We start from the raw sequence: 27,785 nt of genomic DNA, 5'->3' as shown, positions 1-27,785 counted from the left end.
AATACAATGTTACAATGAAAACATTACATAAAATCTACAAGAAATACTAAAATAAACAAACTATAGAGATGTTAAAAAAACTAAACAAAAAAAAATTGCTTCATGAAATTAAAATAAAAACAGAATTTTAAAATGGCTGAAACTAAAACTTTAAAACTACACAATAAAGAAAAATAAACTAGAGTAAGGACTTAATAAAATCTATATAGACGTGTTAAAATAAAAAGCAACAAAATGACTAAAACATTAAAATCTTCAAAAATTAAAATACTAATGGTGTACTAAAATATCACTGAGAAAGCTAGTTGTAATAAAGGCTGCTGTGTGTGTGTGGGCGTGCGTGTGTGTGTGTGCGAGCGTGTGTGTGTGTGTGCGTGCGTGTGTGTGTGTGTGCGAGCGTGTGTGTGTGTGTGCGAGCGTGTGTGTGTGTGTGCGAGCGTGTGTGTGTGTGCCCGAGGGAAGCGGACCGATGCTGATGGTCTGTGTGTGTGTGTAGGTGGAGCAGACCAGCAGGCCTGACCTCGTCCTGTTCCTCATGAAGTACCTGATGGTGCTGGTGGTTGGGATCCCGTCGGTGTTCTGGGTGGGCAGTAAGAAGACCTGCTTCGAGTGGGCCAGCTTCTTCCACGGCCGCAGGCGCAAAGAGTGAGTTACACCACCTTCCTCTTTCTCATTCATCATCAGGTGCTCCCGTATGAACACACGTGTATGTGTGTGTGTGTGTGTGTGTATTAAAATAAATATTTAGCTAATTTAAGAACTCTTAAATATTATTCATACTACTTTAATAAAATAACACACGCACACACAAACAGGATATGTACACATTTTTACCCATAAATGTACATTATTATATAAATTAAATAATTTTTTCCATGACATTTTCATGATCTAATGTTCCATTATTTAAAAAATGTATATTAGCAAATGTTAAATTAAAATAAATGAACTATACACTAGCTATATAGTAGTATATTTTATTATTAGTAGTATTTTATATTTAATATAATATGAATAAAAATGTATTTTATATATTTATTTTTAATGTAAACGTAATTGCTATAACATTATATATTAATAAAACCTGTATTTTATATACAGAAAATATTTAGTATTTTACACGTCAGCGATTAGTCTTTTATACCTTTTAATCTCGTGTTTAAACACGTGTGTCTCTGTTCTCCAGCAGCAGCGCGGTGAACGAGAGCCGGCAGGTTCTCCAGGAGCCAGACTTTGCTCAATCCCTGCTGCGAGACCCCAACACTCCCATCATCCGGAAATCCCGGGGGACGTCCACGCAGGGCACGTCCACCCACGCCTCCTCCATGCACCTGGCCATGCTGGACGACGTGCGGAGCAAAGCCAGCAGCGTCCACAGCAAGATGAGCAGCTATCACGGCAGCCTGCATCGCTCCAGAGACGGCAGGTCAGTTTCCCTGTACAGTAACATTGACTGGATTGCAATAGCACGGCTATAACTATGTTATTACCCAGATCTTTACGTGAGATATACAAGTATGTCCGGTTTTATCTGAAAACATAATCATCGTATAATCAAAAACTACAGCATCAATCTGTTTGAAACTAAAAGACGGAAAACAGACTTTTTCACATGCTGTGTCTGTGTGAGAGAAAATATCATGTATGGTATTAAAAAATAAATGTTGATAAGCTTTTCTTTGCTATTCTGTTTTTAAGTATATTATTTCATTTTGTTGTTTTTTTTTTTTTATCGTGTGGTAACTGTTTTTATATATATATATATATATATATATATATATATATATATATATATATATATATATATATATATATATATATATATATATATATATATATATATATATATATATATATATATATAATCTCATGTGGATACAATAAGGATATTCAATATTATATTTAATTTTGAATTATATTTTAATTCATTTTATTAAAGTCAATTAAGTAGCTATATATTGATATTTATTATATAGCTATATATTTAAAATCTTTTCAAATATTTTAAATTGTATAATTTTATATATAAAACAATTTTATTATAATTTATAACACATAACTTATGGATGCTAGTGTATTTAAATTCTATTATATTATTAAATTATGAAAAATTTAATATTTCCATTCCTCATGAAGAAAAACAAAAATGTGCTGCATATAAAGATGCTTTGTAAATGCATTTCTGAAATTTATGTGTGCGCACCCACAATTGTATATTAATAAATCATGGAAATTACGATATGCAACTATAAATTTATATTTAACATATTTCTTCAGTAAGTTTTTTTTTTTTCTTTTTTCTTTTGTTCGTTTTAAATCTCAGAATTATGCAATATCTCATTGCTACCATCTAATTTTTGACCAATATTTTAGAAGCCTTTGCATCTATCTATCTATCTATCTATCTATCTATCTATCTATCTATCTATCTATCTATCTATCTTCTTCCAGCCCCCTACCCCAGCTTTATAACCTCTGCTCTAACGCGAGCGCGTCTTATAGCTGAGCTTGTTCAGACGCGTAAGAGCTGCATGTTGAAAGAAGCCCGAACTCAAACAACCCCGTGTGTTTTCCCTCTGAACGCAGGTTCACCCCCTCCAGCCACAGAGGCACGGAGGAACGCCCGGCGTACGGGAGCGCGCCGCGACTCAACGAGCAGCTGTCCCGTCACAGCAGCCTCCACCGCCTCGACAGCCAGTCCAGACACGGCAGCGCCCGAGACCTGAGCGAGCCGCCGGCCGCCGGCCTCACGCACGGGTCCAGTGTGAAGCGCCTGGCGGAGGACGACGGGGCGAGCGCGTAACCAAGAGACCGTCCCGTTTTTTCGGCAGCGTCATCAGAAACTCGATGCACGCGCGTCGACGGATTCCTCCCGTCAGCGGAGCACCCGAGTAACAGGACGCGCTTTCTTTGCTACTGCGAAGTCATGCCGGATGAAGCTTACTGCACGTGATAAAGCAGCGTCAGGACAGTTGTCCGATGGGAGATTATTATTTTTTTTTTTCATTGCATCCATCACACAACCCCCGGGTTAAAGAGTTAATAGATCACCGACGCTTCAAGACTGACGACCGTCCCATTAGAGATCAGGTTTCAAACCCTTGAAAGCCGAAGGAGGGTTCAAAGAGAGGGAGGATCAGCGGTTTTGTGCCTCTAGCAAGCTATTTAGTTTCTGGTGGTAGTTTGGTTGAGATGACGTACCAGACTCCTCGCCGAACACCTGATGTGCTTTTGTTCAGCCGCTCTACCTCATCGCATCGGCTCGCTCTGACCTCCCCACAACCGCGTCGCAAAACGGGTTTGCGAACGTCGTCTTTCAGAAGGCCGTCTTACGCGCAGACGCTTTTCCGCCCATGTGTACAGGAGTCTCAAGCTTTGTAAATGGTGCTTCTTTCTAATGTTGCTTCGTGAATATTTCAGCAGGCCCCCCGAGCTCGCGCAATTTTCGGACGCCTGTTGAATTCTCACGAATCGTGCCGTTTTACGACGCTTTAAACGTGAAGTCGAGTGTTTCTGTTTACGTGTTGGATGAGATTACAGTGGTACCAGGTGCCTAAACATGTGACTTTGGACCTGAGCTTTGTAAAAGCTGTTTTTCTGCTCGCCGTTAGCTTCTGCTGTACCTACGCCTTCGGTTTTCCCAGAGTACGCTTGACTTTCATGTCCACTTTACTAATGAGGAACGATATAGCACTTTAACCGTGGCTATCTGTTGAATGTGTAGGCATTACTGTAAATCCAGTCATAGCATCATGCAAGAATTCAAATAAAGCTTTTGTATATATATAAAAAAGACGTTTTATAGTTCCCAATTTTATTGAAATAGTCTGATAATGAGCTTTCCATGTGAAAAGTGGTGTCCAAACCAATACAAATAACAGTATTCCACCTTAAATACACTTGTGCAAAAAAAAAAAAAAAAAAAAAGAAACAAGAAAAGGTCTACATTGCAGTACGGGGTAATTCATGTTCACGTCCCAACCATTCACGCCACACAGGTCAATAAAATACAATAAAAATAAAACAATCCAGCCGTACAGTCCTTTAAAACAAGTGATTACACCTACGACATGCAGATCTGTACATAGTCTTACAAAAATCTAAAACGAGAAGAAATTATATGATATGAAGTAGCAATTCACTAAAAGGCAAACAAAATCCTCATGTGAAATGCGAGTGTGAATGTGTCTTAAATCTCCAGTCATCTCTCATTCTAGTCCATTCTACCTACACCGACCGGTTCACACCGATCTAAGAAAACTAAGGCACCTCCCGCTCTAATATCGATCTATTCTTTGCTAAGTAACAGTCCTAAAGATCAAACGAGCCAAAGATCTGGACGTCTGTCGTTTCTACCGTCCCCGTTCTCCTCCATGCGAACGTATAATCATTGGTTCTGACATACCTGAGAACATTTCAAACAGGTTTCCTGTTCATTGTTAATACCATAACCCTGGCGAATAGTTTCTAACCCGTTACAGCCTTATTAGAAAAAAACCTGTATTATGAATATCATTTCTCGTTTTGGAATTAACCGCGATCGTGGAATAGAGCAAATGCATAACTAAGGTCCCGAGTGATATCTGAGCTCGATTAAAAAAAAAACAAAAAAAACGATGTGCCAAATTTGCTCCACAGTGAATGTTTCGATAGTGCTTGCATATAATGGAAAATACGAAATGCTGGCAATACTAGAATGAATAAAACCACAGGTACATATGCCCAAACGTTCATTACTCGGGAGTGCTTCAATACTGAAAGGTCATTTTATATTTTCAGCATACTTTAAAGAGAATAGTTCACTCAAAAATAAATTCTGTCATTATTACAAACCCATGACTTACTCTTGTTACTAATATATATATATATATATATATATATATATATATATATATATATATATATATATATATATATATATATATATATATATATATATATATATATCAATATTAATGCTTTTGAGAATTTGAGAAACAAATAATAATAAATAAAACGGGCTGGGTAGATTACTTACAAAGTGTAGTCCATTATCGATTCCAAATTAAATAATGAAAATTTTTTGTCAACAATGTAATCCATTACATTATACATTTAAGGTGATATAATCCAACTACTTTTAGCCAAACTATATAGGTCAAAGCAAGCTATAAACCTAAGGGCGAGTCGATGTACATTTCGATTTTTGAGTGAGCTATTCCTAAATATTTGGGAATTCTGAACAGCATCTAGACATCCAAGAGTCTGAATCTGTAGAATGTGTTTTGAAAAAAACATCTGATCGATGCGTTTGCAAAAGCGAGCAGAATAATTCATAATAAGTGTCAATTAGTGCGTGAAAATGGAGGTTCTGATGGAGTCGTAATGGCTTTGCTCTCTGATCTGAGGTATTCTGAGGTTCAGGGATGTCTGATAGTCTGACCCTGCACGTTTAAAACATCGCTACAGCAGCTTTACTGTAAGTCCTCTGTGAATTTGTATTGATATCAAACGACCTAATCTCCTGCTGGTCCTCGGGGTCCCTGTCGAGTGCAAGAGGAAGAGGCAAAAGCTATATGCACCAGTGAGTTTGAAGCGCCGAAGCCCTTTAAATGCTTCACCTGATGAGTTTAGTGTTTCTCCACGTCACACAAACGCTCTGAATCTAGCGGTCCAGGTTACACTACGTGTTATATTTACATGTACACCTTAGGCAAAGTTTGGTTCTTGCGAGTTGGATAATTAAACTTTAAAACACCGAAGGAAAAAAAAAAAAACAACAACTAAAAGAATAATAATTAACATTAATATTTAAAGACAAAAACCTCTTTGGAAACAGCATTATTGCTCCGGCAACAGAACCGTGAAGCACAGATGTAGGCAAGAGCAACACGAACAAGGCTGCAGTGAATCTCTGTTACATTCAGCACAACAGCTTATTTATGATCACGTGACTGGACGATATACACATCTTGGTTTCTCTGAGAATGATGGATCATGCTCGCAATACGCAACAACATTCATGAAACACGAGGAGACTGCGTTCATGTAAATGGTTCTTAAAAAACATCCTTCTGTCAGTTGTTTGTCAAATATAGCTCGTTTCAACTCAACAATGCGCTAGATTTATGACGGCTGCCATCGTGAATTTTTACAAACATGTTCACTGTAGCTTTCTCCATCTCATATTCCACGCAACAGTTCACTCAAGAATGATTTCTAATAATGTTTTGTTCAAACAACAGTTTGTTTTAGAATGTTATTTTTTTTATTGCGAGCTTTGGAATCTTTTATTTATTGCCACAATTTAAGAAGAATTGAATGAAATTTTATTGCAAGCATGGCTTGTGAATCTTCCATTTAATGTGGTAACGATTTACGCAAGAACGATTCAATGACGCCGACTTTTAATCTTGCATTTAATGCGACGACTCGCGCAATAAAGGTTTTATAAAATTTTATTGCGAGCTTACGAATCTCGCGACGATCTACAGAGTTGTTTTAACGAACAGTTTCACCGCAAGCTTGTTTACGTCATATTCGACGCGAAATTGTACATAAGAATGGCTTTACGAACAATTTACACGAAACCTATTCTCCTTGTGTTTTACGAATGAGGCCCGATTTTTTTTTTTATGTAGTGTTCCCTTGCCGATTTTAGTGGAATTATGAAAAACTAGCATATCTTAACATATTAATGCTTAAACTGACATAATAATTGACTAGAACCTTGACACAGGAAATAAAAAAAAAAAAAAACTCTCAAAGCCAAGTCACTTATTTACCAACAGAATAGTGTTATGATTTCATTATATATTATACTCTACTTAAACTCTATTTACATTATTGAACTCAGAATCTATTCTTGAACTCTGACCTCTTACTGTAAAGGTCAGCATGGCACTGGAGGATAGAGGCTGAGTTATACAGTAGTGCCACTCTATCTATTGGGGCTGAACTCAATTGAAGTGTTCATGTTTTTATCGCACGGATTGGAATGCCAGGAACGGTTTTCCATGATCCCCAATGAAAGTTTTCACGATTTTTAGTGTTATGCGTTTAAAGTAACATCCCCCGGTCCATTAAGACTTTTGAATGCATATTTTGAGGATGAGGCACACTTGTCAACAAACACCGATAGATTCACGTTAAAGCTCTGTGTTTGTCGTTTTCGAACCCCGTCCACACCGGTGGTGGTAGGTGAGAAGCTACACTCAGTGGTCTGTTCCTCCGTCCAACACAGGAACAGGAACAGGAACAGTGGTGATGGGTCCACTCAAAAGGGATGTAAGGTGCGTGTGTACAACAATCACACGTGTAACGCATATGCACACCAATACACGCAAACACACACACGCACACACACACACCTGGGCCCGGCGGCGTGTTTAGGAATATGATGTGTAAGCTGTCGCCTCTCTGTCTCTCTCGGGGCCCCACAGGAAGTCAGAAGGAAGCGGGTGGAGGCAGAGCTCATGTCTCCCAGCCCAGGTGCTCACCGCGCTCCAGGGACTGAGTCTTGCTCTTGTGAGGGGATGAAGGGCTCGGTGGGCTGCTCAGGTTGGAGCTGTTGGAGGCCGTGGAGTGACGTGGAGAGTCTGAGTCCTACGGGCAGGAGAAGAGGGAAAGGTAAGTGACAAAGCTTTGTTTTAATTCTGCTGATTTTTCTTTTTAGTCTGCTTTTGCATGAGAAGACTGCCGTTAGACCAAAGACCATTAAGAGAAAAACAGACATGTTCAAAACGACATTTTCGAAGCTAGAGAACTGTCAGAAAAACAAGATGGAGCTTGTTTAGGGTCGCGTGACCAGACATACACATATGAGTAATTTGAATAAAATTACAGTTCAAAAGTTGGAAGTCAGTAAGATTTTTTTAAAAGGAAGAAACCAATAGTTTTATTTAGTATATAATATAGTCACATCTCAAACACACACTGTGACCCCAGCTTTAGCAGAGCAATCAAGTTAGGTTTGTTCAGTCAAACCCAGTTTACCGTCTAGTCATGTTGTTTAATATGGTGCATTAAATTGATTAAAAGTAAGTGAACATACTAATGATTAGAAGGATCCTGAGAGGTTGGACTAATGATACTGAAAATTGTGACCGTTTTTGTTGTATTTTCACTAAAACACAGCATAAGAGACTTCTTTCAAAAGCATAAAAAAAACCCTTAAGAAAAAGTGGCTTCTGCATAATACTGGGGACATTGCTCACTTCAAAAGGTTTGACGTCCAACAGTAATTGCTTTAAAATGTATTATTGGATGTGCTGAATTCATTACAGGTATTGCTTTGAAGGCTGTGACGACAGCACTTTAAATATAAGACATTTTAAGAGCCTTCACTGACAAAAGTTCAAAGCAAAACTACAAAAGAACTAAATTATTAATACAAAAAAGAAAAAAATAATGAAAAACATTACTAATTTCCCAGTTAGCTGTAGCCATGACCATTTTTGGCAAATGCTGTGTTGTATAAATATTTAAAAGTTAGAACTAGAGAACAAATTCCCTAACAAAATAGTTAAAAATAAGACATTTTAATGCATAACATTTACTCAATCCACTAAAACCGCATTCTGAACATATTGAGCTGTTGGCACATTTTAATTGGCTGACGTGATCATCTCTAAACACTCGAACAGCAGCCCGTTAAATGGTCTATTGCTATCTTGAACCACCACAACATCGATCCTCCTCTACAAAACATGAAGTGGATGGATAAAAGGTGCTATGTGACACATTAATGCTATCACTAAATCTAGCAAACGCTGTGCAACTCCACCACCTACACAGATCAAACACGCTTTTAACAAGGAGACGATCAACTAACCCGTTCCCGTCTGAGGACGGAGCTACAGGGTTCAGATCTGGGCGAGCAGGGTCATGTATGTTACCTTTAGCTTACTAAGCAGGGTCCTTAAAGCCCTTTTCAGATCAGGAGTCTTCTCTGTAGGTGACACTCCTGGACACTAAAGGGTCACACACAGCACCCACACATCATTATGGAGTCGATGTGCACACAGTCAAATGTGGGGCTGAGATGCAGACTGCGTGCGTGCGTGCGTGTGTGTGTGTGCGCGTGTAGGAGGAGTGTTAGCAGGTCAACACCTCAATCTGTGGATATGGTGTCACTTCACACACTCAACACATGCACATAGCGTGAGAAAGAGAGGATAGAGACCCTCCAAACACATTTTGGCCGGCGAAACAGAACGGATGCCTGTGTACACGCTTCTAGTGCTCTCTGTGCAATTTTAGCGGTGATCAGCATCGCAAAGAGCTCCAGGAGGGAAAACTTTTACCTGCTTCGATCAGTCTGGAGGTCGAATGAACATGTTAACATTCACAAAAGAGCACTAAAAATACACCTTTTGAAATCCCGCTGGCCTTGTCGTTCGTAAAATTCAACAACAGATCTCAGCAGTATTTATTTTATGCAGTATTTTAAAAAATTTTTTTTTTTGCTTCAGAAACAAAGGCATCCGTAAAAGCAGGGAATTGTTGCTGGTACTGACCTCTCTGTCAAAATGGGATAGCGGGGCGTCACCTCCGCAGTCCATGCCTCCTCCAGATGACAGCGAACCATCAGAAGGCGACGTCATCTGCCGTTTGGTGGAACCGTAGCTGCCAACAGAAAGGTCCCGTCTCAGTGCACTGCCATTTTGAGAAGAGGAGCCTGGGATATGGGACGGACAACAGATCTTAAAGACACTGACTTAAATTCGAGGACCTGAAAAGTTTGAATGACGTCAAACTTTCAATGCAGAAGTTCAAAAAGGACATCTGAGTGTTCAAGAGTGTTTGAAAATTGTTTTAAAATTAGAACATTAAAAAAAACAAAAAAAACACACACTTTCTGTAAATCCCTTATCTATAGCAGTGGTTTTCAAACCCTGGGACTTAAAGGAAAACGTATATACATGTAACAATAAGGTTAAAAACTGAATAAAAATCACCAACAAAATGCACAATCGTGGCACAATCAAATTTGTGTTTGCGCCGTTTACTCAGCTTTCAACTTTATAACAAATCACAGACATATCTGTTGATCTCTACAACGCAGAGGACGATCAAATCAGTCGCAGACAGTTATTTCTGCTTCAGTCAAGATTTCTGGAAGCTCACTGTAATGAGCAAAGCGCAGAGGTAATGTAAATAAGAGATTAACTGGGCCGTGTATACAGATTCATTGATTATAGCTACATTTTCTGAGACCGAGTTAAACTGAAATGAGAGACAGCTTTTCAGCGAGCAAGGAGCTGTAGCTATGGACTGGGTAAAACATGGTATGTCAAAATAGATGTGCAAAGTTTAAAAAGGGTTTGAAAACCACTGATTTATAATATTATGAGGTTATTCTTAAGTAATGCATAATGCATTATGAATAACTTTATAATGTCTTGTATCAACTCTACTTGAATATTTGCGGTTATAGCTTTTAGCCATATGATAATTTATACCACACAATGAACACGATTTGTTACACTTAAGTTACAATGGATCATATTTCTCACAGTTATAATGCATTATGAGTCTCTCATCTTGTCAGCCTCCTTACGTTACTTTACTTAAAGTGGACAAATACCACTTATAATAATAACAATACAATTTCTTTCTCAAATCAGATCTAATGCATGTTTAAACATTTTATTATATATATATATATATATATATATATATATATATATATATATATATATATATATATATATTATTTTGTTATTTTGATGGTGCCCTTTAGGCATTATGCATTCATTATTCATTAGAATACAATTATAATGTATTATAAATACAGGCTTTATAAAAGTGTTGCCAAAGTAAGTTCAAAAGGCAGTTTGAAAGTTCAAAAGACAATCTGAAAATTGTAAATACCTGACAATTCAAAAAAGGAAAACGAAACAGAACTTTTGTCAGTTTTTCATTAGCTGTTCTACTTTCAAATGAAGTTTGAAACAAGACGACCAGTCTAACCACATGTACATCAATCTATTATAAAAGGTACCCCTTAAAATTGAACTTTCCATTTTTCTACCAATTGAATTATTCTCCTTACAGTTTTTCTTCAGCAGTACTCATTCTGCTTCCTGTGCGTCTGTCTATGAACAGGTAGTTCAGTACTCACGTGTGCCCAGGCCGCTGCTGGCACTCATAGATCGGCCCGGTTCAGGCCTGGCCTTGCTGATGGAGGGGATACTGACGGACGCTCCCAGGACACCACGGCTCTCCTGAGGACGCACGTTCTGAACAAAACAGGAATAAAACAATTAAATATTTACTAGAGCCACTGTACTTGATCTTAAATTATATAGTGAGGGGAAATATGCCTGTCACGGTAACAATGTTTTGTTGTGCAATATATATTGCCGCATAAATAACTGAGATAAGTGATATTCTTGTAATTTTAAGGCTATTTTATGCCACTGAATGCATAATCATAATATAACAGCATAATAATGCAAGAATGTCTACACACTTTTAACTGACAACAAACATTTAATTCTTAAAAAATATTTAGATTTATCAAAATATTAAATATCTTAAAAAATAACTCAATTAGAAAAAGACAAATGTGCAGATAACTTTTATAGAGATTTTTCCATCTACAGATTTAAGCAGTAAGGGTACACTTAAAATATTTAATATTTTAACTAGCACCTCATGACTACATGTAAATAAAAAATATATTAAATATATTATAAAATAAATATTATAAAAATATATGGCATAACCAAAAATTATTGAACTCATTGTGCAACAAGTCTAGGGAAACTAAATGATTTTTGTCAATATATATATATATATATATATATATATATATATATATATATATATATATATATAAAATGCTTTAAAATAAAAAAATGAAGGGAGGGATAATTTAGCATACAAAAATCAGAAAAATATGAAAGTGAGCTAATGTGTGCGGCCATAAATTCATCTTCTTCAGAGAACAGATGGAGTACGTCTGTAAAAGTCTCTCTGGTCCTACCAAAGAGCAGATGGAGGCAGGGGTCCCAGGGGCGGAGCTGAGGGACAGGGAGTGGGAGGAGAGAGGGGAGGAGTCCAGGGACAGGAAGTTGTCAGCAGAGGTGACAGTCATGTGATAGACATGCTCAAAGCTTGTAGGGGTGGAGATGAGGCGCAGATGAGGAGAAGGGAGAGGAGAACCGGGCTACAGCGGAAACCCAGGAGGAGCAGATACAGGGGGAGAAATGGAGGGAGAAGAAAGAAAAAATATAGGCATGCAGCTCAGTAAATAATAAGAGGAAGAGGTGAGGTCATTTAAAAGACAGCATCAAAGCAAAATTGACCCTATTTCATACAATTTGGTTATATAAAGGAAATAAAAATTGTACTTGTTGAACTGTGCAACATCACCTTAAATAAAGTCAAATGTGGTTTTATGGTGTCTTTTAAGCAAGCTCATCTTTAAAACGCAAGTAATAACAGTGAACATAATTAACTAAAGATGGCTCATGCTCATTAAAACAGCTCTTAGAAACAGATGGATGGAGGCGTGGAGAAGAAGGAGTAGAATATGAGAGGTGACGTTCTTCCTGCTGTTAGCTGCTCCTACCATTGGCAGATCTTTCAGGATCTGGATCCCATCTCCTGGGCCCATATGAACCACATGGTTGAAGTTTGTTGGGTTGGAAATTAACTTATTCCTCATTTCGGGGTCTTTCAGCATCTCCCTAAAGAGCATAAACGATGCGATGAGACCCAGAGCACATCTCAAGGATAGAATAATTCAAGAAAAATTGCAAACATGAAACTTGGATTACAATTAAGGGGTTTTCACACAGCTTTAAACCTCTTTAAACAGTCATTTTCACAGAAATATTCTAGAGTGTATAGTCGCAAAGAATTACAGTGTTGGAACTATATTGTTTATTATACTATATAATATTTACCTTGTCAGATTCATAATTTATTCATTTATTTGCTTTTATAGGTTTATAGGTGTTATTAAATGGCCAAAACACACCTTTTGACATTTTTCACACACAAACTTGTTATTTCTAACATAGCAGAGTTAACTAAATGTTAAAAAAAATGATTTTGTTTTTCTGTGATATATATTGCTATTTGAAATAACAATACATTAATTTTAAACAGAATATTTATCAATTGTAATTCATTCATTTTAGGGTTAGATTGATTGTGTTATATATAAATATATATTCATTTATTATTTATTATCTATTAATATTGGGGGTTGTAATATTTAGATTATTGCAGTATTGTTTAAAAATAACAATATTAATAATAATACATTATAACAATAATTATAATAATACTGTGAAAAAATACATGTAAAATAAATGCTAAACAGTTTCATTTTACAGTCAAATTACATTTCTAATATTTACGTCTTAATTTCTCCTTTGTTTAAACTTTTTTTTTTTACACGCACATAAATGCATTAGCTTTATATATGTACAGAAGCATATTTATTTAATATAGCATTATATATTTAAATAAAATTAATTTGGCTTAATGCCATTGTCAAATGCATGTGATTTATCCATTAATTAATTTTGATACATCATGCAGACCTGCTTTGTAAATATGCAAAGAAGACCATTGACTACATTAAACACGAACCCAATAAAATTATAATAAGCAATAACATTCAACTTTATCCCCAGAGTTTAGAATGGTGGCAATGAACAACTAGATGGTTCCCGTTGCTCACCTCCTCTGTAGAACTCTCTCCTCCTCCGGCACGCGGAACGAAAAGCGCCGTTTACTCGTCATACTGCGCACCATCTGTTTGCGACTGTTATCAGATGTCTCTGGCACCACCAGCTCATCTCCCTCTGCACATCATTACACAGAACACAAAGCATTGCACACATTTCACAACGCATTAAACAACAAGTGTCCATCAAGATGAACATCACATACGCATGAGCTGATGCACACTGTTCACAAGACGCCGAATTTAAGCCAACTCTTTACATTCTAACAACAAATGCATCAGCCATACGTGGGGTGGGAACATTCAGAACCCGGATGAGCAGCTGCGGGGAGCGTCTCACCTGCTGTCTTGTTTTTAAAGTAGATGAGCCGTACGGTCTCCAGCCCCAGCAGGTTTAGAGAGCCATCAGCGTTCAGAGGATGAACCTGCAATCGCGGGCGACCCACAGCTCATTAATACACCACATTTTCATTTACCACCTGCTTCGACGTAATTTCATAGATACAAAAATTTCTCTCTTTCTTATAGTGGTGTTGTATTTATAAAGAGAAATAAAAAAAAAAAATAAATGTACCCTTTTCAAAGGCATCGTTTGAATCCACTCCATAGTGTTGACGTCAAATACATCCACTGCATTCTCACTATACACTGACAGATAAGGTGCATTATAACCTGCAAGATAAGAGTCACAGAAAATATTTTTCATTTTAAATTCTTCTTTTTTCATCTTTACAAACACCACTAACTATTAAGCAAACCTTTTCACAGTATTTCTACATCCCAGGACATCCTGTGCAAATTATAGGCAATTATGACACTGCACATTCTATATAGTATATCTAATGTAAAATGAAGCAATAAAATTAAATAACAAAATTACACATTATATTTCAAATATATATTATGCTATACATATATCCATAATTGTTTTTACAATATATATTATTTAATTTATTATTATGTTTTATTATTTATCATACTATATTACACTACACACATCAATAATATACTTATTATTATATTACAAAACCAATTCAATAATTTTACTTTTGGTGACAAACCAATTTTACTTATTATTACATATTAGTATGATTATTTTAAACATCAGCAATATGTTTTCATATGTTATAATCAATTGAAATGCCAACCAGCAATGAAACCTTTTGGCAGAAAGAAAAAAATAAAATAAAAAAAATATGTGTGTGTGAGTACATATTATGTATATCAAGTCAAGACGATCTGCTGCAGTTCAAACCGAGCATCAAAATGGGGAAGAAAGGTGATTCAAGTGACTCTGAACATGGCATGGTTGTTGGTGCCAGACGGGTTGGTCTGAGTATTTCAGAAACTGCTGATCTACTGGGATTTTCACGCACAACCATCTCTAGGGTTTATAGAAAATGGACAGAAAAAGAGAAAATATCCAGTGAGCGGCAGCTCTGTGGGCGCAAATGCCTTGTTGATGCCAGAGATCAGAGGAGAATGGCCAGACTGGTTTGAGCTGATAGAAAGACAACAACTCAAATAACCACTCGTATGGTAACACCGAGGTATGCAGAAGAGCATCTCTGAACGCACAACACGTCCAACCTCGAGGCAGATGGGCTACAGCAGCAGAAGACCACACCGGGTGCCACTCCTGTCAGCTAAGAACAGGAAACAGAGGCTACAATTCGCACAGGCTCACCAATAGAAGATTGGAAAAACATTGCCTGGTCTGATGAGTCTCGATTCGGATGGTAGGACCAGAATTTGGCGTCAACAACGTAAAAGCATGGATCCATCCTGCCTTGAATCAACGGTTCAGGCTGGTGCTGGTGGTAAAATTTTCTTGGCACACTTTGGGCCCAGTAGTACCAACTGAGCATTGTGTCAACACCACAGCCTGAGTATTGTTGCTGACCATGTCCATCCCTTTATGACCACAGTGTACCCATATTCTGATAGCTACTTCCAGCAGGATAACACGCCATGTCATGAAGCGTGAATCATCTCAGACTGGTTTCTTGAACATGACAATGAGTTCACTGTACTCAAATGGCCTCCACAGTCACCGGATCTCAATCCAATCACCTTTGGGATGTGGTGGAACGGGGGATTCGCATCATGGATGTGCAGCCGACAAATCTGCAGCAACTGAGTGATGCGATCATGTAAATATGGACCAAAATCTCTGAGAAATGTTTCCAGTACCTTGTTGAATCTATGCCACGGAGGATTAAGGCAGTTCTGAAGGCAAAAGGGGGTCCAACCCAGTACTAGTAAGGTGTAACTAATTTAAGTGACCAGTGAGTGTATATATATACATACATACATACACACACGCAAAAAAACCAAAAGCCATATTAAATATTACAGAAACACTGATGGTCACTCACGACATGCAGTGGGTGTAGCCGGCCACATCAGTTCCTGTTGTCGTGAGCGTCTGCCCTGACAGTCCACGTACACGCCGATACTGCTGAAGCACAAGAGCAGCTCTTTACTGGAGATCTCCACGGCGCAGAGGGCATCCAGGCTCAGCTGCTCGATGAAGGCCAGGGTGTGATCGTCAGGGTGGAGGAGGCTAGAGGTAGTTCCATCCCCCTGAAGATGATAGCGCAGGAACCTGGACTGGAAGCCCATGCAGAGCTTGTCGCCCTGGAGACCCATCCACTGCACCGTTCCCGGGACGGGGATATCCCGCAGCTTCCGATGGCGCGTTTTGCTCTTGTTGAGCTCGTAGATCATCACCTTGTCATGTTTTTTCATGAACACAAAGAGGTACGTGAGAGATCCTTGTCTGATCGTGCCCGAAACCAGAGTTTGGCAGCCTTTGGTCTCCGCTATCTTGTGAAAATCGGCCTCACGGTCATCCAGGGACGCCATTGGGTAAAGCCGTACATGGCCGTTTCGGCCCGAGATCACAGCGATCAATTGTTCCGATGGGATCAACTCAATCTGATGGACCTTCTTATTGTCTCCTACCTTGATAATATCTGTGAACAGGAACATATAAACAGTAAGTGGCTTTGAATTAACATCAAAGAATGCAGTAAGACACCTATATATACACAGTCTAAATGCAGCAGATAAGTACAGTAAACACAGATAAAGTTTTAATTACACTTACCATCTTTGGTAACATGAATAACGTACAACCCTTCCTCATTGCCCAGGGCTATCCTCTCATGATCTGCAGATAAAATAGAAAAGTAGTTAAAATAAGCAGAAAGCAGAGTTTGATTTAAAAAAATAAACTAGGCTGAACAAAGCTTGACTAGTATGTAATTTGTAAATTTATTAAAGAGGAGTTTTTTTTTGCTCTTTTGAACATACAATAATATATTCAATATATTAACACACCTTGTAATTATTAAAAACAATTCAGGCTACCTATATATTATGGTTTTTATTCATTACATTACTTAATATGCATACACACATGCATACATACGTTAGTGCTGTCAAAAGATTGTGATTAATTAAAAAAAATAATAAAAAATTTTTTTGTTTTAATTTGTGTTTGTACTGTGATTATTTATTATGTATATATTAACACACACATACAGTATAAATTGTGAAATTATTTACATGTAAATGCATTTATATATTTATTTTCTTCAATTTTATAATATATATAAAGCACACACTATAAACCCAATATTATTAGAGCATGTGGTTTATTGTACCTATAATAGCAGCAGACTGTGTGGATTTGATGAGAGGCAGTGCACTGTCATACGCTTCTTTAGGGACGTAAACAAAGCGTTCTTTAAGTTTGCTCTTCTTCAGGAGACGGTGCAGCTCGTTCAGGAGGCCAACCCACTTGGTTCTTTCCTGATCGCTGTCAGCCAGAATCAAAATGGAGCACTTTTTATTGCTGGATGGAGAGAGCTGTGATGCTGTCACCTGCAGGAGAGGAAGAGGACAACTTTAAAAGGCATCAACGTTTTTTAATTACAATATAAAACTAATGCTATCAATATAAAGATGCGTTAGGAAATCTAAAAAAAAATGCTCACCCTAAAAATACAGGGAATATCCTTCCTATTCGCATGAATGACATCTGATGCCAAAACTGAGCTTACAGAAAATTCCTCATCCCTGAAACCAAAAGAGAACGATTTAGCTGTCAAACAAACACAGAAATCAGAATCAAATATAGGCTCAGTTGTTTGTTTTGATGCCCTCACTAACCTCATGTCAATGACCTGGTTCACCGTGACACCAGGTTGAGCAGCTTTGCCCTCTGGGAGATCATATAAGAAGAGCTTGAAGTCACAGACTACAGCGATTGCCCTTTGCCATCCCTTCTTCACACCTAGTGGTTTGGGTACCTAAATCAAAAGATCTCAAAATTAGTTATCAAATAACTGAGAACTCTTAATATACATCTTTCACAATTTTTTTATTATTTGTAATTTTGTAATTGTTTATTATGACCACAAAACTTTCATGAGCATTTGAACTAATGCTTCTAACCTTGACGTGCCCTTCATAAGCCGTGCCGATGCCCTTCTGGGGGTCGATACCCAGAGGACCTTTGGTTTGATCCGGTGGGATCGGACACACGGCGGGAGCTTTGTCCGCACACGTCACGTGACAGGAGAAGTTACAGACTGTAGAAAGACGAGAACAAGGTGAACGCCAATCTTAACGCTATTTCCATATCCTCGACAACCTCAGCTGCTGCTGCAGCGACCTCTTACCTTCACACGTACAGCCCTGCCGGATGAGTCCCACCATCAGAGATGTACACTGGTTACATTTAGTGGGAGTACTGAAGGTCTTTACCACAAACTGATGGGCCTTCGGCTAAAAAGAGCGATTTGGAACACACTACAGATTACATTGTATCACAGAATATAGGATTTGGCTAAAATGAAAGTAGCTACAATTCAGTTCCTTTAACATTCATAGAAACGTTCCAAGCATAAAAGGTTCTTAAAAAGATTATTAAAATGTTCACTGAAAGGTTATTCAAGCAACACAAATTGTTGGTTCTGTGGTATCACTGCAAGAAAAAAAACACTCATGGACCCTTGTGCAAGACCAAAATAAAATAAATGAATTACTTTAGGCGTGCTGTGACCAGAGCTGTATCCAGACCGCATGGAGGTTTGTGCACCTTGTTGTGGCTGATCTACCTGCTGAGAAACAGTCATGGATATTACTCACAATTGGCTATGTATTCTGAAAGTAGCATGTGCAACCTCTCTTTTCTCGAATGAATGAAGCTACTTTCTAAAACCTACTGATCTGTCTATATAGACAGTTATATAAGGCATCATAAAGCATGCTTTTGGCTACACTTTAAGGTGGCGTTCTGTGTTTTTATTGTGGATTAGGCAATTCCAGAATGCAAATCGACAAGCAAAGTTTAAGAATTTCCTTATTGCTAGTGAGTCAGAAATTGAGAAGTCACCTCTTGAGACTCCATATCACTTGCGGTGGAGGGTGAGCGAGAGTGGGACGTGACCTGGGATCTTCCATCCTCCTCCCGGGAAGGCGTGTTGGACAGGCTGAAGTTATCGATGGAATCAATCTATTGAGAAGGTTAGAAAAAGGAAATGTTTAGAGAAGGTCTCAACCGTACCATGAACCCATGAGCAGCAGATGGAAAACACAAATACAGCATAGGGACCCAAGACGTGCCTGCTAAACAGGTCTTTTGAAAACACATCATGCACATTAGCGGCAATTTGACAGAACACGGGTTTAAAAACATTTCCCAAGCCTAAACACCACGTCATAGATGCCTGACAGGAAGACAAGAGGCAAAAAGCAAAGCATAAATTATCAGAAAGGAAATCTGAAACACTGCTGAACCCAAACGCCACATCTATTTCACAACAAGCTTTACATGTTTTAGAAACAGCAAATGCGAGTTAGAAGTTAAGTCATTGGCTGTGGTATGGAATAAAAAAGATGAATACAAGAAAAAACAGCATATGAATTTGCCACAGAAAGTAACATTTTGTAATCCAAATGTGTATGATGAAGACAAACTGAGGTGAAATGGACCCTATATGTGACAAACAAGCATGTGTATTTAAAAAAACCGGGGAATTGTGGGTATGTCACTTTTGCCATGCAGTAACACCGCAGACATGCATCAAAGTCACGCAATCCAATCATTGTAGAGTAGAACCACTGCACCAAATACACAAAAGGAGCTTACACGTCTGCCTTTGCCAGCCGGCCCACAGGCAGTGGAGCGCTTCATCACAGACAAAAACAGACAGATAGAAGGAGAGAAAGAAATAAAAAGAGCAAACAATTTATGAACACAGAGAACAGGATTCTCGTACGCACACTCGCTCGCTTTTAAAATTACCGTCTCAAAAGCCCAGAAGTAATAATCGAGAATGTGTTTCGGCCTGTTATTTAATCCACACTAAACCATTTAAAGAGAACGCGATAGGAAACAGAAATATCAATAAAAGCAGATTTCCTTAAACAACAAATGAAAAAGCAGACAGAACGAATTAATGTCACAAAGTCAAAAATGACGATCGCTTCGGTTTGCGATCTTAAACTAAAGCCGCATGTAAGTGCTTTAAATACCTACATCAAACTGATCCAAGGCAGAGGTCGGAGCATTCAGGAATGCCAGGAAGGAATTCTGGGAGTCTTGGTGCTTGACCCCTGAAAAACATGACATGATTTAGACGTCACATACAAGCATAAACGGTCTTAACAATATCGAGCTTGTCACTAAATGATTTCAAATGTTTGTGTTTTCACCTTTAGACGTGCGCAGGCTCTCAGTTTCCTGTTTCAGCCTCTGGATCTCTACCTGCAGGTCCTGGTTCTTCTTCTCATACTCCTCCAGCTTGCTGTGCAGAAAAAAAACCAGACACAGAATAATGAGCATTACCTGATTAATATACCAACATATGGCCATTTTTAGATCTTCGATGCTGACTAATTAACATTTTGCTGAATTATTAAAGACACGGGTAAATGGAAGCATAGACATATCTTCTGCGTTGTGATACTGATCTGAGTGTAACGCCATCCAAAAAGAAAATATGTAAACTTGGCACAGCATAATTTGATGCCATTTTTAAGTACAATGTTGGCATCTCAAAACTGAATCAACATCGGATGGATGAAACACCAAATCGCTAAACTTACATTTTACTGTGATAATGCAACTTTGTAGGGGCTAGGAGTTTTGATAACCCATATCTTTTGATAAATATTGCGATTTTTATCAGCTATTCGCTGAATTATCTACTAGACACCTATCAAATGGTTTATTTATTATTGGATAATTTCCTATGGACAGGTATGACCTATTAGAGGCCTGAAAAGAGAGATGTTTTACCACTCAGTGGCCATATGTGATGCCTTGACTTTGTTGAGCTCATCCTGGATGGTTTGTTTGGCTCTAATCTCGGCATCCAGTGCAGACTGCAGCTCTAGACGCGCAGACATGTCCAGCTTAGCCAAACGTCTCATCTTCCATGGCATGTCCTGGAAAACCAGAAGAAAAGAAAATTAAACACTGGCTCACAACAGTAAGATCTGAGACAAACAATAACATTTATAGTTTAAAAGGAACGATTTATAGAACAAACTGCATTATTCTGTGAAGTTTAGTTGTAAAAAGACACTTACAGTAGCACGTGCACCCAGACTGGCGTTCCTTAGGCCTTCCAGTTCTTCAGTCATCTTAGTGGCCAAAGCCTGCAGATAACCTCGAGCGTCTTTCTCGTCACTGACCCTGAGAAGAGAAACAAAGACGTTTAGAACTGCACTTATAAAGCATCTCCACTAGATGGCCCCACGGCTACACAAATACCTAGGGTTTGGTGCAAAAGTAGCATCAGTGCAATAAAAATTGATTCAAGTCAAGTGGCTTTTTATTGTCATTTCAATTACATATAGCTGCGCAGTACATAGTGAAATGATTGCAATTATGCAGAGAGTGCATATTAGAATCATAATTGCAATTATGAAGGGAGTAGCATCCATTATATCACTATTTTTTGAGAAATATTACTTTAAATGTTAGGATTTTCAGGCACTGTGCAGGAAAAACAAAAGAGGACAAAACAAGACTTGAGGACTACGCTGAAGCTTCTTCAGTTCGTCAGTTGCTTCAAGACTGAATGCCAATGAAATTGATGATCTGCTATGGCGAATACCCACTTAACTGCTTTTTAGCTTCTAGACTAATGCTATGTCATTTAAGTATTTATCAGGCTGATAGTGTTTATAATGGGTCTCCATCCCACTCCTTTGGATCAATCTTGGACCCTTGAACCTGTGTGCTTTTTGGCTTCGAGCTCTGGATTAGTTCATCTTGCAAATTAACTGATGCACTAGGTTGAGCCAGTAAAATTTTCTTTAAGAACTCATTGAAAAGCACAAGTAAAGTTGATATAGCTATACTTTTAAATGTCTGAAAAAAAAAGACTTGTAGCGACAATCTTGCAAAAAGCTATAAGAGGGTCAAAATGTAACCAGGGTTTGAGGGCAAAAATACCACTGGAAAGCAGCAAAGTGCATCACAAACTTAAGATGTTATGTTATTTAACAAACTGTGTTTCATAATGTTGTATTCTACGCCCATGTAGTAATATATTTGTGCATCAATGCACAGCAAAGGCGAAATGCAGTGAACTAACAAAAAATTGATAGCTATTTTCACAAATTTGAGTTTATCCAGGACGCAGGACAGAATCAAAGAGCTGATCCCAGTTTTACACGAGTGTGAACATGTTATGCGTGTTTCTCACCATTGAATGATTTCCGTGATCTGGGCTTCCCAATGGGCCACACTCTCTTTCTTGTCAGCCAGTTCTCTCATCTCCTCCTCCAGCTGTTTGTTACTGCAGCTCAACTTCTCAAACAAAGACTTCATCTGCACACACAAAAACATGGTACTGAAGATACACCCTACTGATTACGAGACTTTTTATGAAGAAGTAATTGATACTTTTATTCAACAAGGATGCATTCAATCTGCAGTAAGTTTTTATATAATAATTGAGTACATCATGAATCCATTTTCCAAGCAGTGTTTTGGTTTAAGGCCTGTTCACACCAAGGACAATAACTATAAAGATAACTATACTAGTGTTCACACCACCGGGCGATATTGTCTTTTTAATCTCTGCACGCTTTAAATACTCAAGCATGTGAAAGCAGAACTAGCGGCTATGAATCTTTTTCCAACAATGTCTTTTCTTGTTGTGGTGTGAACTCTGCTATTTTTTCCTAAATCACTATGGCACACTCATAAGTAGTTTTTATGCAGCTTTAAATTGATCATAATGTAGTTTAGCACATCTGAAATGGAAAACAATCCTCGTTTGAGGCTTTTGCTTCTGCACAACCCATGTAACACAACAACAAGCTGGAAAACATGCCCATTACCAAGTCAGAAAATCACAAACCAATATGGCAATTTAAGGGGCCAGATGCAATTACACGGACCAGAGAGACAGCGACTTGCTCTCATCAGACTCTGCTGGATGGACCACCATGGAAAGCCACCCATATCACTGTAATACCCTCCACATTCCCACCCCTAAACCACCGAACACTCATGAATAAACATGACCCCCTCCATCTGCAACAGCTAGGTTGACTCCGCAGTAAACACGTCTGCTAGTACACGCATCTAGTCTGCCAATCTGATTTAGACGCGCTCTCTATCTTAAGCAAGAGCTGGTGAGGTTGACCGCCCTATAATTACGCTTGCATTATCCGAGGTTTTCATTTAACACTACGCTCTGACCGGAGCACTGAACCTTCGCTGTGGTCCTCGGGAAAAGCGTTCCAGATTCCTGTCTGTTGATCAGCATATTTCCCTTCGCGTACGAAGGGGGGAGGATGCTGACTGACTTCCCAGTAAAACATTGGCATGGTGGACCATCTCTTCAGCTCAATGGACTCATGGAAAGACTGCAACATTTCAAGTCCGCAAATGACAACGCAATGTTTTCTTTCTTTCAAAACTGAGTGTTGCCCTCCAAGGGTTCTTCTCTAAATATCTCTAGCTTCGCCGTCAGGCTATGAACCGCTACACACACACACAAGCTTCTCCTCTAACCACACTGAGTGCTTTACACTCCGTTTGAAGCGCTCAGAAACGATATCCAAAATGAATTCATGGTTTTCAACAAAGAACATCAGCTCTGACCGCTAAGATGTGGAGCCTCCTGTCATCTTCAGCGTAATGACCACATCAAAAGCGACGTGGAATCTGTGACTTCAGGCTTCAGTAATACGAGAGATGGAGGTTGTGGTTTCAGGGTTGTGGGCCGATGTGTGGGGTGGTGTGTTAGTGTTACACAGCATCCTGGAGCCACAGCAGTGTCATAGTATTCAAGCCTAAAAATACTGGTGTGCCACAAATTGGTAGAACCATTTTACAACATCCAGCACTGTAAGCATAGCATCTAGGGATGCAACAAATATTTTCCAAAACCAATCCTATCCTGAAAATGTTGAGTATCTGCTGATATCAAGCCAATTCGTTAATCAATGTAGAACTTCTTTACTTCTCTGTGTTGACCTGATCATCGTTCTTTTGTGTGTTAAACACAAATCAACTACAAACAGACAGCTTCATCTAAAACAAATTAACAAATGAAAAATAAAATGTAATCATAATTTCTAACAGAATTATATTAATATCTAATTTAGTAGTTCATTCAGCACCAAAAGGAATATCCTTTTCTGGGTGCACAAACATTTTTTTATTTACAAATAAAAGGACTAAATCTGGTAAAATGTTACACATTACTCTTTTTAAAGGAGCAAAATTTTAAGCACAGTAATTAAGGCAGCGCTCCAAGTCAGCATAGAAAAGTTCAAAGGGCAAGAAATATTGATGCAAAGTGTATTAAATCTGCGTGATGCTATATTGAGCATTCTCTTGACAGTTTTAAATCTCTTATTAAGTGCTCTTTAAGAGAGTTTATGTGAACTTGAATTTAATGAATACATTCTTATGTACCTAGCATTGAGCTAGGGAAAAGATTCAGAACACTTGAAATATAGAGCACGAAAACTTTAAATTGCTTTATAATGTTTTGTCAATAACACAGAATAGTATAGGCACAATATGGGATTTAGATCGGTCTTGCTTGATCGATACCCGAGCCATAGAAAATGAGAATATTGGAAGCGATACTGATCCTGAGTATCGGATCGATGCATCCCTAGTATCTACAAATGTTTGCACACTAAAAGTTCAACTAAACTATATAGGAACAGGATGACAAATACGTGATCATTTCTCATAGACTTGTAAATTGATAATACTTACAGCTCACTATAAGAAACACATCCAAATTAAACGCAGCTTTTAACCTATTTCACTTTTAATAATTTAAAAAAAAATATTCAGTGAGAAAATGTTTAGGGACTTGATGGTATGGTAAGACTTTATCTTAAGGTACAAGTCTTGTTATTAACTATTAACTACAACTTTTGCCTAAACAAACAAAATTTTTTTGTTTATTAATAGTTAATAGGGGGTTGTTATGTTTGGATATCGAGTAAGATTGGGCATGTAGAATATGCTCATGCAAAATATGTCCTTTATAAGTACTAATAAACAGCCAATACGGTATGTTAATAATGGCAATAGTTAATAATGAGAATTAGTCCTTATACTAAAGTATTACCCATTTTATTTATTGGAAATTATTGGAGAACAAGAGAGTTATATCAAAATAAAGTAAAGAGTCATAAGTTGGAAAAGATGGAAAAGATAGGTTTTTAAATGGGCTTTTGGTTAAATGCCTGAGATAAGGTCTCTGGTGAACACAACCTCCAGATATTTTCAGGTTATATTCTATGACAAAATACCACTTTTTTTCTTCTCTTGAAAAAGACTATTGCTAACAAGTGGCTAAATGGGACTAAAGGGATTGTAGTTGTGTAGTTTGTCCAACTTCAGTTTTTAACTTCTGTTGACTATACCTTGCTTTTGTTATTTTTACAAAAGCGGTGTTCGGTTATGAACAGCTTTGGTAGTCACAAGAGTGCAATAATCCAAAAGCCAATTGTCTTTTTGTTGAGGAAATCAGAAGTGCTCTACACGAGTTTCTTTATCCAACTGCCTGTGGTGACATCAATGGAAAAGCAAAGTGCTTTCAGAGGTATAATAGAGTTATTTCATTTTAAAAATGATTGCAAATGCATTTCATTGAAATAACCTGCATCAGCGCATTAAGTAAATGAACTGTTGAATCTCGTGTTGACTTTAAGATACCGTGACAGCCCTAGGAGTGTGTGACATTCACCTTCTCAAGTTCGCTGGAAAGTTTCTTGTTCTCCTCCGACAGCAGCACTCGCTCTCTCTCGTACTTCTGCTTGTACTCGGCCTCAAACTCCTCTCGTTCGCTCCGACTGTGAGGGTGAAACGATTTATTGAACATCGGGGTTACGGCACTTAGCATCCAATACGCACTGCCAACACACTAACGCAAGCCAAACTCCATAGCTTATTTTCTGGAACATAATCTACACCGTATTTTATTTCTTTCCCTGAAGTCCACTTATAACGTTGGTCAAGGTTCCCTGCACCACAAACGATTGCAATTTAGTTTTACACGACCGCTTTCCAACCTCTTTGACCCTGAATTATAAAGCAAAAATACAAAAAAACCAAACAGTTAAAGTAAAGTGTAATCTTTTGCAGTAAAATCGGTACCTCTCTCGTCGGGTCTTCTCCAGCTTGTCTTTGAACATCATGATTTCTTTCTTAAAGGTGAGCTGCTGTCCCTCTGATTCTCGCAGCTCCTTCTTCAGGTTCTTCAGTTCATTGGCATGTTGTTGTTCTCTGCGTGACAGTTCCTCCTCATGGAAAGCGGTCTTGTTCTCCAGGTCTGCTCGTAATTTACTGAGCTCCTGGTGCTGCTCAGATGACCCGACGCTTGGAGAGCGGCCCACCTGCTTCTGCTGCTTCACGACAAGGGAAAGAAAAGATAAGGAAATTATCATCAAGTGCAATGATTAAGTGCAATTAATCGATTTGACAGCAATAAATAATTTTACACACTTGCATATAGACCTGTGATTGTTACTTCATTTATTAAACATTTGAATCTTATTACATTGAGGTTGTTTTGGTTAAATAAAGCGAGCCAACAGACATCACATGGCACTCTTATGCAAATTCCCCATGCTTGAAGGGTTGCACTGCTCCTAAAACAATATTCAGAGAGGAAAAAGTGTGTTTGGGTACACAAACCTTCATTCCCTCCAGCTCCTCTTCCAGCTGTCTGCTGTACTGCTCACTGCGTTCCCTAAGCTTCTTCTCTTTCTGAGCCTCAGCAGAAAACTCTTCAGCCTGGGCCTCCATCTACACACAAATATGAGTTTAACACATATTTAATGCATGAGCCTGCTGAACAGACTCCCGCGATCAGCCGTTCTCCTCCACACTAACCTCTTTCTTGGCCCGCTCAGCTTTCCGCACTTCTAGCCGTAGCGCCTCCACCTTCTGATTCAGAGAATCCATCTCCTCTTCCTTGTCCCGGAGCTGTCGGGAGAGCCGTTGCTTGTTAGACCGCAGCTCTGTGACCTTCTCGCTCACCTCGCCAAACTCCTGCATGGCCATTTTCCTCTGGCTGTCCGCCTCCTTCAGCTCCTTCCCCTGAGTCTTAAGCTTCTCCGAGGACTCCTGCAGACTCTGTAGCCAAACAAAATACAGTTGAAACAAAAGTTATATAAATTCAATTTAGCAATGACATGATTACATTTAAATTATTTATCAATTGTACATTATCAGAATTTTTTTTTAAACATAATTTAAATGATGTAATTTATTCATAATTACTTGACACTTTCATACTGGCTTGTGATCATTGCAAACAACCTGCGTATTTATTGAACATTGAAATATTTTATAATATCGTGGTTTAACAAAGCATGTCCCATGATACTCTGAATAATAATAATAATGATTATTATTAGTTGTAGTAGTAGTAGAAATATAGTACACACATTTTTTTCATTTTGTATTTATTACTTATAATAAAGATTTGAGCCAATAAAAATGACAAAATTAAAAACAGAATAACAAAGAATACCAATGTAATTTGTTTTATCAAGTATTTAAGAAAAATAAAATATAATATAAAAA

At 38.1% G+C, this 27,785-nt stretch overlaps 2 protein-coding genes across 10 annotated transcripts in view; one reads left to right on the top strand and one right to left on the bottom strand.

Moving 5' to 3' along the window:
• Positions 1-3,793, top strand: part of fzd3b (frizzled class receptor 3b) — a 27,841-nt gene extending 24,048 nt beyond the window's left edge. For 2 of the 3 annotated variants that reach the window (XM_043262275.1, XM_043262277.1), the window contains 3 exons: positions 497-645; positions 1,187-1,426; positions 2,587-3,793. In XM_043262275.1, coding sequence (XP_043118210.1) covers positions 497-645; positions 1,187-1,426; positions 2,587-2,803 — 606 coding nt within the window. In that variant the 3' untranslated portion in view covers positions 2,804-3,793. The remainder of the gene's footprint in view (positions 1-496; positions 646-1,186; positions 1,427-2,586) is intronic. The other variant, XM_043262276.1, reaches the window with a different exon arrangement.
• A 4-nt stretch (positions 3,794-3,797) lies between these two features.
• Positions 3,798-27,785, bottom strand: part of cdc42bpaa (CDC42 binding protein kinase alpha (DMPK-like) a) — a 52,876-nt gene continuing 28,888 nt past the window's right edge. For 2 of the 7 annotated variants that reach the window (XM_043262267.1, XM_043262271.1), the window contains 26 exons: positions 27,090-27,332; positions 26,892-27,002; positions 26,352-26,602; positions 25,942-26,047; positions 22,420-22,544; positions 21,296-21,401; positions 21,003-21,151; positions 20,417-20,508; positions 20,241-20,317; positions 19,851-19,889; positions 19,095-19,214; positions 18,745-18,819; positions 18,379-18,484; positions 18,152-18,288; positions 17,867-18,006; positions 17,692-17,773; positions 17,359-17,578; positions 16,800-16,862; positions 16,066-16,665; positions 14,262-14,359; positions 14,028-14,112; positions 13,682-13,805; positions 12,560-12,677; positions 11,105-11,222; positions 9,498-9,658; positions 3,798-7,584 (listed from right to left, as the gene is read on the bottom strand). In XM_043262267.1, the coding sequence (XP_043118202.1) occupies positions 7,453-7,584; positions 9,498-9,658; positions 11,105-11,222; positions 12,560-12,677; positions 13,682-13,805; positions 14,028-14,112; positions 14,262-14,359; positions 16,066-16,665; positions 16,800-16,862; positions 17,359-17,578; positions 17,692-17,773; positions 17,867-18,006; positions 18,152-18,288; positions 18,379-18,484; positions 18,745-18,819; positions 19,095-19,214; positions 19,851-19,889; positions 20,241-20,317; positions 20,417-20,508; positions 21,003-21,151; positions 21,296-21,401; positions 22,420-22,544; positions 25,942-26,047; positions 26,352-26,602; positions 26,892-27,002; positions 27,090-27,332 (3,678 nt within the window). In that variant the 3' untranslated portion in view covers positions 3,798-7,452. Of the gene's footprint in view, positions 7,585-8,876; positions 8,952-9,497; positions 9,659-11,104; positions 11,223-11,971; positions 12,155-12,559; positions 12,678-13,681; positions 13,806-14,027; positions 14,113-14,261; positions 14,360-16,065; positions 16,666-16,799; positions 16,863-17,358; positions 17,579-17,691; positions 17,774-17,866; positions 18,007-18,151; positions 18,289-18,378; positions 18,485-18,744; positions 18,820-19,094; positions 19,215-19,850; positions 19,890-20,240; positions 20,318-20,416; positions 20,509-21,002; positions 21,152-21,295; positions 21,402-22,419; positions 22,545-25,941; positions 26,048-26,351; positions 26,603-26,891; positions 27,003-27,089; positions 27,333-27,785 lie in introns of all 7 variants that reach the window. The other 5 variants (XM_043262268.1, XM_043262272.1, XM_043262273.1 and 2 more) reach the window with 4 other exon arrangements.

The sequence above is a fragment of the Puntigrus tetrazona genome, chromosome 17 (genome assembly GCF_018831695.1).
Source record: "Puntigrus tetrazona isolate hp1 chromosome 17, ASM1883169v1, whole genome shotgun sequence".
NCBI lineage: Eukaryota > Metazoa > Chordata > Actinopteri > Cypriniformes > Cyprinidae > Puntigrus > Puntigrus tetrazona.
Note: the sequence above shows the minus strand (reverse complement) of the source record. Positions and strands in the feature narration are given on the sequence as shown.